Source organism: Barbus barbus, assembly GCF_936440315.1.
Source record: "Barbus barbus genome assembly, chromosome: 2".
NCBI classification, from domain to species: Eukaryota; Metazoa; Chordata; class Actinopteri; order Cypriniformes; family Cyprinidae; genus Barbus; species Barbus barbus.
In genome coordinates, this window is record NC_136730.1 from 35,165,623 (window position 1) to 35,181,890 (window position 16,268).

At 40.1% G+C, this 16,268-nt stretch overlaps 1 protein-coding gene across 2 annotated transcripts in view; it reads right to left on the bottom strand.

Annotated features, from left to right (window-relative positions):
• Nucleotides 1-16,268, bottom strand: part of trmt44 (tRNA methyltransferase 44 homolog) — a 93,035-nt gene that overhangs the window by 20,117 nt on the left and 56,650 nt on the right. For both annotated transcript variants that reach the window (XM_079441557.1, XM_079441556.1), the window contains exons 7-9: nt 12,162-12,268; nt 8,117-8,300; nt 7,670-8,027 (exon numbers count right to left, since the gene is read on the bottom strand). In XM_079441557.1, the coding sequence (XP_079297683.1) occupies nt 7,670-8,027; nt 8,117-8,300; nt 12,162-12,268 (649 nt within the window). The remainder of the gene's footprint in view (nt 1-7,669; nt 8,028-8,116; nt 8,301-12,161; nt 12,269-16,268) is intronic.

Below are 16,268 nucleotides of genomic sequence, written 5' to 3' on the forward strand. Positions count from 1 at the left end.
GCTTGAGAAGAGAGGTAGTCCAATAACATGAGCAAGTCCAAACGAGGTACAAAAAGAGTCTGAACGGCGAGACAAGGGTTAATCCGAGATACACAGGCAGGAATCAGGAAACAAGGCTACACGAAATGACTAGACTAACTAGAACTGGAAACTAGACTCAGTAAAGCAGCTATCACTAGGTGAGTGATAAACACAGAACAATGCTAGAGACTAAAACACAGAATGGCTCGGTAAGGCAGCTAATACCAAGAGAGTGCTAAATGCTAGAACAATACTCGGTAATCTGAAAGAGGAAGTCCAAGGCTTATAAAGCATGTCTGAATGGATTCAGCTGTGTATGTGCAATCAGTGCCTTCAGCTGTGTTGTGTGCAATGGATCATGGGAACTGTAGTCTGAAGTGACATGTAAAAGTCTGTGTGCTGTGAGAGTCAATGTAAAGAGAAGACAACATCTGGTGGTGAGCAGACGGAAGGCTACGGACTGGATTTGTGACAGAGCCGGACAAGCAGACAATTCAAAATCAGGTTTCGATCGAAACGGGACAGACATAGAGTGCACTTATGGTTTCTGAGTTCATGACAGGCAGGGTTAAGAGTTCAACAGTGGGTCCTTGGGCTGTGACAAGGCTACTAGAGCCTACAGGGAGCTCGGGTAAGGTTTCTGGGGTCGTGACTGGACTAGTGGGGCAAAAAACAGATTCATAGATTGAAATGGGACAAACACATGGCTCAACATCAGACACAATGCTTAAATCAGGACCGACAGATAGTTCAAATTCAGACTCCACAACAGCAATAAGACAGACAGACAACTCAAGTTTATATTCCTTGACGGAAACGGGTAGGACAGACAGTTCAAAACCAGATACATTAGATGAGACTAAACGGATGGACAGTTCAAAATCAGCCACCATGGCTGATTCAGCACAGGACGAGACTTCAGAGATGGCCTCCTCGGCCGGTTCAGAACAGGACAAAAGTTCATAAGTGGCCTCTGTAGCCGCAACAGGACGGGACTCCTGATTCACAGATGGCCTCTTTAACCATGACAGGACAGGATGAGAGTTCACAGACGGCCTCCTTAGCCGTGACAGGACGAGGATTCGTAGACGGCCTCCATAGCCATGACAGGACAGGACGAGAGTTCAGGGACAGCCCTTCTGGCTGCGACAGGACAGGCAAAGAGTTGGTGAGTGGATACCACTGACACTTCTGAAGGTTCTGCAGTGGTTGCCCCCACCTCTAGAGAAACTGCAGCGAGTGCCATCGCCTGCGGCAGTTCTGTGGTGGTGTACGCAGCCCAAATGCAACAAAGTGATCCCCATCATGGGAAGCGCTTCAAACAGGGGAATTAGTACAGGAACAGGAGGGTTAAAGTGAGTGGGTTTGGGGATACCACCTGTGCATGCAGACACCAGCGGTCCCTCACGCTGGATACTAGACTGGGATAACGAAGAACTGACCTTGAAGATCTGGGTGCAAGAGACAGGACGTGACATGACTCCGGACGAACAGCTGAGACGTGACTTGACCAGTGTTTCCCACACATAAACTTTACCTGGGCAAGTATATTAACAGCCGCCAAAGTATATTTTAATTTTTATTACTATTATCTCTTACAACTTTTTTTTGTATCCGCCAGAGATAATGAAACCATCCGCGATCGATTAACTAGTGGAAAATCTCCCCTCGCCCTATGCGTTTCATACTGCTCGTTCTGTGTGCTCAAGAACTGTCGACACTCCCACAGACAACCAGTGTTTCCCATAGGTTGATTTATTTGTGGCGGGCTGCAACAATATCCACCGCCAGCTGCCATCAGCTCCTGCGTCTCACAATATTTAGCAACTTTCAGACCCTTTTAGCGCCTTTCTTTCCTCATAAAAGGTACATACTGACAAACCTATCGACTTTTTTAAAACTTTAGCTGTCGTTAAGTTGGAAGATGTTTCCAGTGCTGCCCCGTGAGCGCGAGAGGTCTGACTGTCCCCGTGCAGTATCTCCCTTCTCTGCATCTGTTCTGTGCAGTGAGTGGCAGAGAAACAGTGCTTTCAGTTGGCCGTACCGCAGCAAAATCGTCAATAAATCATTTACAAAACAGCATTTCCAAGCACCTTTTGCTTACTGACTGTTTGGACTTTTAAATATGAACATGATTCGTCTGTTAATATGCGCATAGTTTGTTACTCAGACGCAGGCAGTGCGCTGAATGAGACAAAACTGTAATATAGCCAAAACCACCATATATATTTGCTTTTTAGTGTAAGTTAGATGTCTATTGATTTTATCAGACGATGTCGCGATTATAAATCAGGATTTAAGGAGTATAGTGATTCCTGGTTAACGGGTCGTGTTTACTATTTATACTTGTTTTATGACAACAGAAAATATAATGTGAACAGCTTTATTGGGCATTCAGTTGAATTACAGTATGTGACATTTCATAGAGTAGAACAGATCTGAAGTGCCAAAACTCGTCTGAACGCAAACTTGGCGCAATGAAGTCATAAATATGCAAATTAATGTGACGTCACCTGCCGCCACAAGTCTCACAAAATCCTGTGGGAAACAAGACCCTCGCGTCTAAGCTTAGACATCAGCGGTTGATTAATTCCTTCACTAAAAACTATCAGTAAACCGTCCGGTAAATCAGTGTAATAGGCAATGGACAAATACTCTTGAATATAGTCCTCGAGCGATCACGTACCCTGCTCGAGGGCTAATAACAGTCTTGCATTGTTCATACCTGGCCAATGTTCATCAGAAAAGCTGCTGTAAAAGCTCCTTGTGTGGCCAAGTATCCTGTAACAGGGCGAACAAGACATGCAAATCCATTTGCAAGCTTTATTCCAAGACATGGTCAAAAACACAGGCAGGTTCAAAACATCAGCAAACAGTTATAACACAGGCAAGACAGAGTAATCCTAGGGCAAGCGTGGGTCTTTGATCAGGCAAAGAATATCCAGAGGGCTTGAGAAGAGGGGTAGTCCAATAACATGAGCAATAGTCCAAACGAGGTACAAAAAGAGTCTGAACGGCGAGACAAGGGTTAATCCAATATACACAGGCAGGAAACAGGAAACAGGAAAACAAGGCAAAAACGGAATGACTAGACTAACTAGAACTGGAAACTAGACTCAGTAAAGCAGCTATCACTAGGTGAGTGATAAATGCAGAACAATACTAGAGACTAAAACACAGAATGGTTTGGTAAGGCAGCTAACACTAGGAGAGTGCTAAACGCTAGAAGGCTTAAATGGCTTATAAAGCGTGTCTGAATGGATTCAGCTGTGTATGTGTAATCAGTGCCTTCAGCTGTGTGTGTGTGTGTGTGTGTGTGTGTGTGTGTGTGTGTGTGTGTGTGTGCAATCAGTGCAATGGATCATGAGAACTGTAGTCCAGAGTGACATGTAAAAGTCTGTGTGGTGTGAGAGTCAATGTAAAATCGCGTTTGGTCTCGTACTGTATCGTGTATCTTGTCAGTGTGTGCACTTGCTTGGCCATTTGTAGTTGATAAACAGGAAAGTGGGTTCAAGCGCCAGCAGAAGACAGTGTAATGAAGTGGTCTTTAAGAGAAGCAGTCTATCAGCGGAAGTTTAAAATCAGCTCGTAAGTGTATTTACTTGTCTCAGTGTTTAGCGCATTTGCCGTTGCTAGGAAACGCTTATTTTGTTTACTGGGATGAGAGTTGCTGAAATCGCGTTTGGTCTCGTACTGTATCGTGTATCTTGTCAGTGTGTGCACTTGCTTGGCCATTTGTAGTTGATAAACAGGAAAGTGGGTTCAAGCGCCAGCAGAAGGCAGTGTAATGAAGTGGTCTTTAAGAGAAGCAGTCTATCAGCGGAAGTTTAAAATCAGCTCGTAAGTGTATTTACTTGTCTCAGTGTTTAGCGCATTTGCCGTTGCTAGGAAACGCTTATTTTGTTTACTGGGATGAGAGTTGCTGAAATCGCGTTTGGTCTCGTACTGTATCGTGTATCTTGTCAGTGTGTGCACTTGCTTGGCCATTTGTAGTTGATAAACAGGAAAGTGGGTCCAGCTGAATTGAAATGATCATTTGTTGGATTGGTATAATAAAGGTTATTATACCGCGGCAGTCGTCGTGTGAAGCCCTCTAATGGTGCGTTCACACCAGACGCGAATGAAGCGTTAAGCGCGAGCGATTTACATGTTAGGTCAATGCAAAGACGCGAATAGACATCCTGCGGCGCGATCCGCGCGAATGAGGCGGCGCGAATGACGCGGCGCGAATTGAGCGTTTTACGCGCGATTCCCGCGAATCGCGCAAGTTCAAAAATCTGAACTTTGGCAGATATTCGCGCCGCCCTGACCAATCAGGAGCTTGCTCTAGTAGTGACGTGATTACGAGCGAGGCAGAAATCAAAACAACAATAGAGGACTAAATCATCGTAGCTGTATCTGGAGCTGTACTATAGACCAAAGATTACCTGTTAGATTTACCCAAAACAAATTATATCTTATGTTTATCCACTACAGAGACATCAGAGCCAGCAGCAAATGTCAGAAGGACTAGCCGAGGTTATGCTCCTCTCTTCGGGATACATGAGCACGAGCGCCCGGTGATCGCCTGGAGCTCACGGCTCCGAAATCAGCGAAGCACATTTTCAAATAGGGGCTGTTTTTATAAATAAACCGCAGATTTGAGTTTTAAACAACTACATTCTCGGCTGAAATACACGCGTCCAGTGTTTCCATAGCACATAAAGGGCTGATTTTATTTGCCAAATTCTATACATATGCTCTCTGTGGCAGTCATTGTGCCCCCTGGCAGAAGCCCCGCCCATGACGCAAATTCGCGTCTGTTGTGCAATGAATTTCACGTGCGAATGAAGCGAGTAAACCCAAAATGTTCACGCGTCCAACTACGCGCGAATAGCGCGATTTATTCGCGCAAGTCGCATCCGGTGTGAACGCACCATTAGTGTGAAGACCAAAGAGTGTAAAGACCATCGACTCTACCGTGCGACTCCACCGGGCAGGGACACCGGCAAGGGATAGTAGTATCGCTTTTTATTTAATTTTTTCATTGATATGTTTATTGAAATGTTGTTATATGCATGTGTCAATTTTATTTCATTTCTTTATTTTCTTAAATATGTGGGTAGATAGTATTTATAGAGTTGTAACTTTTTAGTTTTAGTTACTTTTTCTTATTTGTAAGTCGCTTTGGACAAAAGCGTCTGCTAAATGACAAAAGTAAAAAAGTAAAGAGTGTAAAGACCATCGACTCTACCGTGCGACTCCACCGGGCAGGGACACCGGCAAGGGATAGTAGTATCGCTTTTTATTAAATTTTTTCATTGATATGCATATAACAACATTTCAATAATAAACATGTGTCAATTTTATTTAATTTCTTTATTTTCTTAAATATGTGGGTAGATAGTATTTATAGAGTTGTAACTTTTTAGTTTTAGTTACTTTTTCTTATTTGTAAGTCGCTTTGGACAAAAGCGTCTGCTAAATGACAAAAGTAAAGTAAGTAAGTAAAAGAGAAGACAACATCTTTTGTCTTCTCTTTTCGTCTTTTGTCCCAATTGTAAATCGCTTTGGATAAATGACTAAATGTACATCTGGTGGTGAGCAGACGGAAGGCTACGGACTGGATTTGTGACAATAATTAAATTATGAAATATCATCCGATGATGACTTAAGTGGTAAGATTGGGACAGTAAAATGTTCAGTCCTGCAAGTAAGCAACAATCTTTAAAGGGGTGGTTGACTTAATTTTTTTATTAGGCTTGATTGTGTTTATGGGGTGCAGTCTAACGTGTTAATGCTTTGTTTTAAAAAAAAATAAATAATAATTTTTCACATAATTTTCCTTTATTCCACGCAGCTCTGTCCCTTTCTCCTATAAACACGCTGATCATTTACTGCTTTTATGAAGCCCCTCCCTCAGAAATACGCAATGGGCTCAGATTGGTTAGCTGGTCCAGTGTGTTGTGATTGGCTAAACCGCTTCTAGTGCGCGTCTAAACATCCCGACCCTCACCTCAGCGGCATGTGCTCTGGTTGTATTGTAAACAATGGCGTCGTCTATATTGCTTATCAACTTGAGCCCGATTGAGACCCAGACAATATTAGTGAAGAGGATTGCACAGAACCTGTGCAAGCACGGCTCTTAATGGTATGTTTTTTGTTTGTTGTTGTCTCACACTTTTAGATATGCTGTTATTTGTAAATGCTATTGCTTCTGTTAGCTTTTAATATATGGTTTTATCCTGATTAAAGCTTTAATACAGCACGGCAACTGCACACACGTCCATGTATAATGCTTCTCATAGCTATGTGAAAATAAGTGTATAAATGAAACAGTTCATTGTTGGAGCTGAGGTGATGATCTGAATGAGAGAGAGAGAGCGAGAGATGCAGAGAAGGGGTGACACGAGGAACAGGATTTAGATCCGCTGCTTTAGAACATTGATTTTTAAACTTGTGAATCCATTAGAATCGTTAGAAGACAGAATCCCGATTCATATATGAATAGATTTTTACGTGCACCCCTAGTTTTCTTCCTTTTCTCTAAAGTAGCACAGCATGGCATCATCCCCTTTGTTGCATGTTCCCAGGGGTGGGGTTTGTCTGGTTTGTGATGTCACAAACCCAGGAAGTAACTCGTTGTAGTCCCTACGAGCTGTTTTTGTAGGGATTAAACTGCCAGAATTTTAAAAGACAATATCTCCGTTTGCATTGAACTTTCAGCACCGCAACTTTGCAGATATTGTTTATGCTCAAACAGCAACATAACCCACTAACTAACGTTAAAAAAAGTGAAATCGCAATCAACCACCCCTTTAATGCAGGCTGTTTAACATGCAGTGAAGCCTGTTTTGTTTAGACGTGGACGAGAACACAGGGATTTACAGATTTACAGATTCTAAGCAAAAATGGTATTCATTCTATTTTTAGTGTTCTGAGGTTTTAAAAGGATGTTTACAATTTACAATTAAATGAAAGAACTTCAGAATACATTGTGCTAAAAATTGTGTTTTCAACCGCTAAACTGGTAAATATTTTGATGTGCTAAACCTTTTTTTTTTCCAAAAAATAAAAATAAAAATCAGCTAATAGTGTTTTTAGAAAGTAAAAAAAAAAAAAAGGATGTTTTTTTTTTTTTACAGAAGCTGTTTAGTTAGTTAAATAAAATGTAGTATATTTATATAGCTAAAATATTTCAAACTCAAATCAATATTTTTTTGTGTAATTATTAACTTCTGTGGACAGTAGTTGTGTAATAAGCAGGATAATGTACATCCAGCTGGTTATCACCACAAAATAAACCCCTTCAGGGTGATATAAGACCTGATCATTCCTGTAAGGTAGAGATGCATGGATCAGCTGCAACGTCACCTGAATACGCTATTAAAATTGATTCATCCACTACTCTCCACGCACCTGAAGCTATGATTTTCTCTGATTTAGAAATTTGCACCCTATCCCCACCCGACTGTCACATTGCAATTATTGTAATTCTCAGTGATAAGCACGATGACATGGCAGGCACATGAAAAAGGGGGTGTTTTGGGGCTCGAGCCTACCTTTTTCAAAATTAAAGCCCCTCTCAACAGCTGTCAACAATAATATTGTGGTCAATATAACAAAATGTATATTAATTAGAATTAATATGCAATAGAATTATTCTTACCTCCTGTGTTCCAAGCACAATTGCTGCTCTCCATGTTACTCTCAGTCAGACTCAGCAAGGCCTTTGCTACCCTTAGAACCACTTCATTCACAAAATCCCTTGGAAGGGCTGTGCAGTTCCTAATGGTCTCTGTCCTTTCTCTTGGTTGGAAGCCATTCACCCAGTCATTCGCAGGGGTTGAAATATTCTGTCCATTGTCATTGTGATTAGGTCCATAATGGCCACTTTGATTGACATTCATACTGACCCCTGAGTTTGTGAATAAAGCCTCACGTCTCCTGATATAATCACTTCGCTGCTTCTCTACCAGGGCCTCTTCGGCCTCTCTGTATTTCCTTCCTTTGCCTATTATGCATACCTGCAAAAGAGATAGACACAGCAAAATGAGGCTCTCTATAGAGTTTCTGAATAGCGTGGCAAGTTTTAACCTATAGATACTCGACCTACACGTTTGGTAGAGGGTATCCTCAGACAGTCCTCCTCTGTGTAGAAGCCACACACTGTGCTGACATCAGAGATGAAGTCGATGTACTCCTTATACTGAGACTTCTTACATTGTCGGCGCTGGTACTTCCCACAGAAGTCAAAAAAGCAGCAGGGAAGCACGAAGTAACGGCACGAGTAAGATGACCTAGATGAGATAAGATAGGGTAGAGGACATGATAACAATCAATACAATCAAGTAAAAAATATAGATTTACAAAAATATCTTCTGTTTTATACTAATAAAATAGGAAAAACAAATATTAAGTGAGAAACTGTCCGGACACTTCTAGAGTAGCTGAGCTTGACCTAATTTCAAAGACTGCATAGTTTTGATTTTGGTCCTTCACATGAACAACTAATCACAGTCAGCAAACATATTTAATGAAATGTATGTCTCAGTGGCTATGTTTACATGCACTGTACCATTTTTGGTTCAGTTCAGTCGTACTAAAATCATTCCGATTGATGAATCTGAATGTAGTGTTTACATGAACGCTAAATAAAGTGATTGGGTTGATGTGCGCGTTTATGTCACAAGCTTCAAATCGGAATACATTTTTTTTTCATGCGCACACTGCACAATTATAGAGTTTCTCACTGCACATAAAAACCACTCTCCTATACTCTCCTACTGCTGTGCTGCTCATATTTATCACGTGGTAAAAATGCCCCTCCCCACACCCAAAACAGGTTGCCTGTGGATGAGAATCTGAAACAAGGACTGGTGGGAGGTTGTCCTGCTCCACTTCACAGTTGTCGAGTGGAAAGAGAGTTTTATACTGACAGGACACGCATTTATACACTTTATTCAAAAGGAACAACCGCTCGTTCCGCGCATCATACCTCAGTGCGCCATTTCTGCGTCATTGCACATGCGCAGTCCTTTCAGTTTCGGTTTTCAATCCGATCGAGTGTTTACATGCACTCTCAATCGTATTATCAATCCAATCGAAATTTCATTACCATAGAGCTCAATCGGATCGATTAAGGTGTTTACATGAAGGTTTTTCAGCCCGATTGAGCCGTCAATCCGATTACAAATGGATTATTTGGTTGCATGTAAATGTAGCCAGTGGTCTATTGACGTATCTTCATTTTAAGTTTCTCTTCTTAATTAATATCCAGCATTAACAACAAAATCAGAGTGGCATATCATCTGTGACAAATTCAGTTCACCAAGTTTGCATAACATTACAGAGATAGTATATTACTAGGTTGGTTAAGCTAACCATCTCCACCTAGTGTCTGAGTCTGATCAGTGCTTTATTCTGAACGTAACTGGAACCAGTGTTCGCATGGACTGTAGTTAGAATATGACTGATGGGCCTGCAGTGTGAAGCAAAATATGTGTGTGATTGCTATACATATTTATACAACTAATTTTTGGTCCTCAAATCTGTTTGGCTGATAAGAGTGTTGATATTAGACTCCAACAGAATTCCAACAGCCTTTTCACCGCTTGCCAAAGTTGGCGTATTTCTCACAGCGACTCCGAGTGTCATGGCAGGCGCCCAAATCCAATACAATTTTAAAAATAATAGTGTTTTGGAGGTGTGTTTGCAGATCGGGCTTTTAAAACCACTCGGTTGTTTTTTTTATGTATTTACACACCAGTGCTGTTGAAATAGCCGTATCTTTTGTTATCCTTGCAGCGTATCAGTTATGCAGTAGCCTAATATTGCTATATGTTATGCTTTCGTTATGTTAACATCTTAATCTCAGTCAATTCACTATGCAGAAAGTGAAAGTAAAAATGGAATAACGGAGTAACGACGGAGCTTTCGGCATATGGCGCCACATATTCTCTCACAGACGACTAAAGATAAATCAACATATTCTGATTAAATTTAGTCCCTTAATATTTCTTGTGGCTGTACATAGTGAAAAAAAATTAAAGGTGTTTAACCTGTGTTAAACAGGTTGTTTTTGAAAGTAGGTGCTTGAAATAGGCTAAAGCTTTTTATTTCATTTATTTTTATTGATGTATCGACAGTGTTAATATTTAAATAGTTTTAAAAGACCTTTTTTTCCAACATGGTAATTAAGGAGTAAATAGCCTAATCTTGTTATCCTTGTAGCTCGTTAGTTATGCTGTAATATTGCGGGACAAATTAATTAATTTTAAATTAATAATTTTAATTTAATAAATTCATAAAACTTAATAATAAGCCTAATAAAATAAGAATTTAACAGGCCTACATTAATTAGAAATGTTAAATCTTTTAATATTGCCAATGATTGATGTTTCTGACAATATCTCTGGCTATTGTCGATACAAGATCATCGTTTTTCGATGCAACTCAGCACGGGGAGGTTATCGTGGGGCCGTCTGCTACACCACTGGGCAGACAGCACGTTGCCCGTTACGTCGTTTGGGCTGCCTTGTTGAGCGCAGTGACACTGAGAACATTATATTTTCTTTCTTACTTTTATTTTCCAAATCATTTCCAAATACATGCCGCTGCTGAACTTGATGCGGATCTGACACTGCTTTAAATGTGATGCTCTAACAAGAAGGCTAAAGGACACAGCCTCTAGCGTCAGTCGCAGTTTTGAGTGGGGTGGCCAAACCTAGCCCCGCCCCTGCGTTAAATATTTTTAACGCATTAAACTGAAAAAATTAATTGTCTTGTGTCCTGTTGCATTAATTCTTCAGATATTAAAAGCAGGGAATGTGTTGTATCAGTTATATCCATTACTTCTGTATTCTGAATCTTGCATTCGATGATGACACACACAAACCAGGATGAAGATGAGGGAGCTGACTTTGAGAGAAAAGCAAACAATTCGGATGCTAAAAGAAAAGAGGAAGTTAATTAGAGCTATAGCAAAAACAAAGGGCATGGAGAAATCAAGAGTTTGCAAACCACCAGCAACCAACAACTACCTGATCGGCTGAGAAAACAACAGTAGTTGATGACAGACAAATCATAAAAGCTGTGAAAATGAACACTAAAAGATGTGTCTGTAAAATCACCAACAACTTCCAGAAAGCATCTGCATCTGAAATAAAACGTTGAAAACTGATATTTTAAATTATTTAAAATAAAAAAAAATACTATAAATGTGAAATTAAAACCACCAGTAGGTGGCATCAAGTAACTGTTTATAAGTGAGTCATTCCGACTGAACCAAATCATTTAAACGGTTGATTCATTAAGGAACGAAACACTGTCATGTTGCTCAGAGACACAAAACAGTGCTGTGGCTGGAATTATTTTTGTTGTTGACAGCGCATAAACAGGCAATAGGGTGTCTAAAACGTAAGTCTCTTAATGTTAACTTCTTGTTTATTGAACTGTTATAAATTCACATTTGTAATCATGATGGTTTTTGGAGCAAAAAAACGTCGCTCTTCGTGTGAAACTATATAGATATACATTTTCTGCTCCCATCTTGAATTTTCTGATCATTCTTCATGTATTGTAATACTGAATCATGCAGCGAAAGAACGCTCTTGCACGTGAGCTAGTCTAACCTAGACGATTTTACGTGTGCACTCTGTATGTGTGTTTTGTTTGATTCTTGCAATACACTCATTAAAACAACAATCAAGAAATTATCGCAAACGATATATATATATATATATATATATATATATATATATATATATATATATATCGCTCACCCCTATAACAAAGGCTAAATCATAAAGGCAGTTATTATTGTTTTTGGTATTGACTTTAAGTTACTTGTCCGTTTGGGCAAGTACATTTCTCTTTCACTTGCCAGTCCAAAATATTCACTTGTCCCGGACAAAGCGTTAATGTCGAGCCCTACAAGCGTTAATGTCGGCAAGCGTTAATATATATCATACTCATCAAGTCTGCATGCATTTGATCATAATTGCAGTAAAAACTGTAATACTGTGAAATATTATTACACTTTAAAATATGTATTTTAAAATTTATTTCTGTGATGGAAAAGCTGAATACTCCAGTTTCACTTACTAGAGAACAGGTATTTTCTCAACACTTGGGTTAAATATCCTATGCTGATGACTTGCCTGGCTGCTATTACAGGGATCCATGGTGTAAGCTCATCTGAGTGGTTTCCAATCAGCCAGTCCGTGGTGGGGAAGAGGAAGTCATTGCTGGGTGTGATGGCATTTTCCTGAAATAGATGAGATCACCCGCTGCATCTAATTATCGTTGGATGATCATTATCAATGTAAATGATCAACAACTTGAAGTCCATTACCAAGTTAAAGTTTTATAAATCCTGTAGTGAGGGGATTGTCTTTTGATAATCATAAAATGCAAGCATAATTTAAGGCGATAGTTCTAATGGATGTGCAGTTCAAGACGGTAATTACAAAGTGGATAGAGAGTCTGTAAGATAATAGTTACACACCAGTGGCGGCTGCTGGTCTTTCAAAGAGGGGAAGCTCATTTTCGGCCTACATCATAAAAATTGTCCATTTATTTAATGCGTAAATTCTGCCCTACATTCCTTTTCAAGAAAATGCTCTGTGACGCTGTCGTACCAACTAGGCGTCTTGTCCAGTGACTTGACCAGTGTCCTCTCAATGGCCAGCAGAGCTAGGCTGCTTAAACGGTCTTGGCCCATTGTGTTACGGGTGTAGGACTTGAACCGCTTTAAACAGGAGAAGCTCCTTTTTACAACTGCAGATGTAGCTCCAGTTGTTGCCACTAATGACAACAGTTTGTAAAGAATACTGTCCAGCTCCATGTCTTTAACCCTCTGGGGTCTGAGGGTGTTTTTGGGGGCCTGGAGAAGTTTTGACATGCCCTGACATTTGTGCTTTTTTCAGTTGCTTATAAATATATAAATGGCTAAAGTCTAATAACACTGTAAACAGCACAACTGGGCTACAATAATATGTTAGCAGCATTTATGTACTATATATATTTTTTTTTATTTGTAGTTTATTAAGAATATATTTAGCTATCACACAAAATAACTTGAGATTCACTTGTGAGTGCAGTTAAACATTTTATTAGGAACAATCAAAGCTGTCTTTCAAAGCTGTCTTTTTAGCATCATTACTCCAGTCACATGATGCTTCAGAAATCATTCTATTCTGATTTGCTGCTAAAAAAAATATTATTATTCTTATTATTATTGTTGCTGAAAAGAGCTAAGAAGATTTTTTTTTTTATGAATAGAAAGTTCAGAAGAACAGCATTGTTTGTAACATGATACATGTCTTTATCATCACTTGTGTGCTAAATAAAAGTTTTAATTTCTATATATACTGTCTCCAAGCTTTTTAACCTGGCATTTTCATAGTGTATATTGTTTATGTGCTCTGAAGGGGAAAAAACAACAACACATTTAGAAATTCTGGGTTATTTGTCTCAGCAGATCTTCTTGTTTGTTTCCGCGGAGGCGATGTGGGCATGACATAGTATATTTGTTTTGGACGTGACTTCATTTAAAAGTAGGTATTTCAAGCTTTCTATACATATATTTCTCATGTATTTGAGGCGAGTATTCGCGGAGATTCATGTTGTTTTATTTACGTTTCTGTGAAGAGATGTGAGACAGACGGCAGAGAACGCACCCCGTTTACTTTCTCTATTTTTTAAAAGCACATTGTTTTGTTGTTATTATGACTATACACAACTAAAAGTAGACCCTTTGCAGTTTCAAATGATACTTTACTCTCATCTGGAAGATCAAAACTCGTGGAGTATTTTAGTTAGTTTCGCGTCAAAAAAAAAAACGACACAGCCCGCACCAGTGGGTTAAGGAACACCAAGTAATCACACAGCTTTGTCCTGTTATGATAAAAACTGGCAATTTCGCCAAGCAAATACCAAGAAATAGGTTGCAGCAGTTTGTCTTTCAACTACACTTGCAAAAATCCGCTATGGGACTGAGCTCGAATAGCTTCAATGACTTCTTATAGGACAAAATTCAGCGCCCTCTCCACCCTCAATACCACAACTGAGGTGCCCTTGAGCAAGGCACCGAACCCCCAACTGCTCCCCGGGCGCTGCAGCATAAAATGGCTGCCCACTGCTCCGGGTGTGTGTTCACGGTGTGTGTGTGTGTGTTCACTGCTGTGTGTGTGCACGTTGGATGGGTTAAATGCAGAGCACGAATTCCGAGTATGGGTCACCATACTTGGCTGAATGTCACTTCACAAAATCGCTGTCAATCAAAAGGAGATGCAGTCTTTCGACAGATCCTCCAATCATCACGCAGAAGCCCGGCGTCAAGCCCTGCCCACTCCTCCATTCACCCCCAGAGACGCTGAGCGTCCGGGGGCGGGACATAATCGCAGCATTTATCCAATGAGCATCTAGTTTCGAAGCACTAAAAAAAAAAACTGTTCAAAGCAGCTCCATAGAAGTCAATGGACGCTGGGCTTCAACCATAGACATAATAGAGATATGTCTATGGCTTCAACAGGGAAATACACTGAGACGCTACGGGAATATATGAGAAGGAAATCGAGTCACCTGCTATATGTAGCTGATTCTGAACGAACTCGTCTTCGAGATGAACGTGTTCTAACGCTTTTTTAATCAATAAAATATTAACACAATAGTACATATTTGACCATTAATTTTTTGACATTATAGGGGAAGCCGAGCTTCCCTTGCAGTCTTAAAGAAATCCCCACTGTTACACACAGGGCACATTCGAATTAAACTGTTGATGACAAATTGTGACCCCATGTTGGCAAAATGAGTTGGAATGCGCTCTGTCAATGCGTAATGAGCTACAGGCAAAAGAAGTGGAAAAACGTACGTTTTGGTCGAATTTGAGGTTCTCACAAAAATCAGTTCATTAAGCCCTCTTCTAGCATTTCCAATGCATCAAATAGTAATTAAACATCTAAAATGATCTTTATTTATATGTTTTCTGAGAGTAGTACCTTTTTCTCTGCTCACTTCTGGACAACTGCTGCTGCTTCTCATCACAAATTATAGGCTTTTTGTTTATATACTTCGTGAATATTCATATCAAATTCTTAATGACATGAGACCAAACCAGTAAAATATGATTTTCAAACCCATGCTGATGACAAAACGATCTCGATGACTGACTTTGCAAAGTGTGTGTATAAGACGGGCCTCTCCGACAGCACACAATCTCCCTATAAAGTACATTGTGAAATATGTCTTGGCGAGATTCACACAATATAATCTGTTATGTTTTATATGAACATTTAGTTAATGATTGGGGAAAAATCTGATGTGTAACAATATTAGATCCATGCATTACAGTAGGTCTTAATACAGATCTGTCTCAATGTTAATCAAACATTGATAGAAAAGAGGGAATCACTCTCTGCCCTTGATTAAACTATTGTTTATTTGCATCTTTGTTCATATTTTTAATAACAAAGAAAATAAAAATGGCTATATTGTAGGGCTGTCAGTTTAATGCGTTAACTTAGTTATGAAAAAATAACGATTAAAATATTTTAATGCAGTTAACGCACTGGCCCTGCCCCCAGACCTGTACGTCATCTTACATTTCATACAGTTGACAAATATGATGCAGGGCAACAACTCCATAAACGTAGGTTCGAGAGGAGCCTAATCATTCAGGCCTGTCAATCATCATTACGAACCTATATAAGCAGCACTCATTGGACCACCCCAGCGTCAATTCTTCTGGCATACGGCCCTGCCCTGTCCCGTGAACAGCGTCCCAGCTTGACGAACTTCTGCACTTCTCCTCCAACGAACAATGCTCTGCAAGGCTCTCTTAATCCAGCTCCGCTTTCAGCTCATAAAGAAATCAAACTCGTCAACCACCTCCTGCAAATTTGCCCAGCCACCTCCATCAAATGTGTTTCTCCCACCCGGTTAGTCTCAGCCTCAGATGTCACGGCCACGAACCATTGGCTAAACGTCTGATGCATGGGTCACACTTTTCTGGAAATACTTCAGGAATGTCGAAGTCGTCATCTTACTGGTTGAATTAAATCAGATATCCGGGAGATGCGAGTGTCGCGTTTATTTTCGGTCAGCCGATAAACAAAGATGCCGTGGCGCCAAACCCCCTCACGAAAGAAGAAAGCCGTCATGTTTACAAATGTGACAACGAACGCTTATCAGGGTCAATAAACGCTGGATTTTCAAAAGTATGTGAAATATTTAAAGTTTGCTGCATAGAATCTTTAAAATAC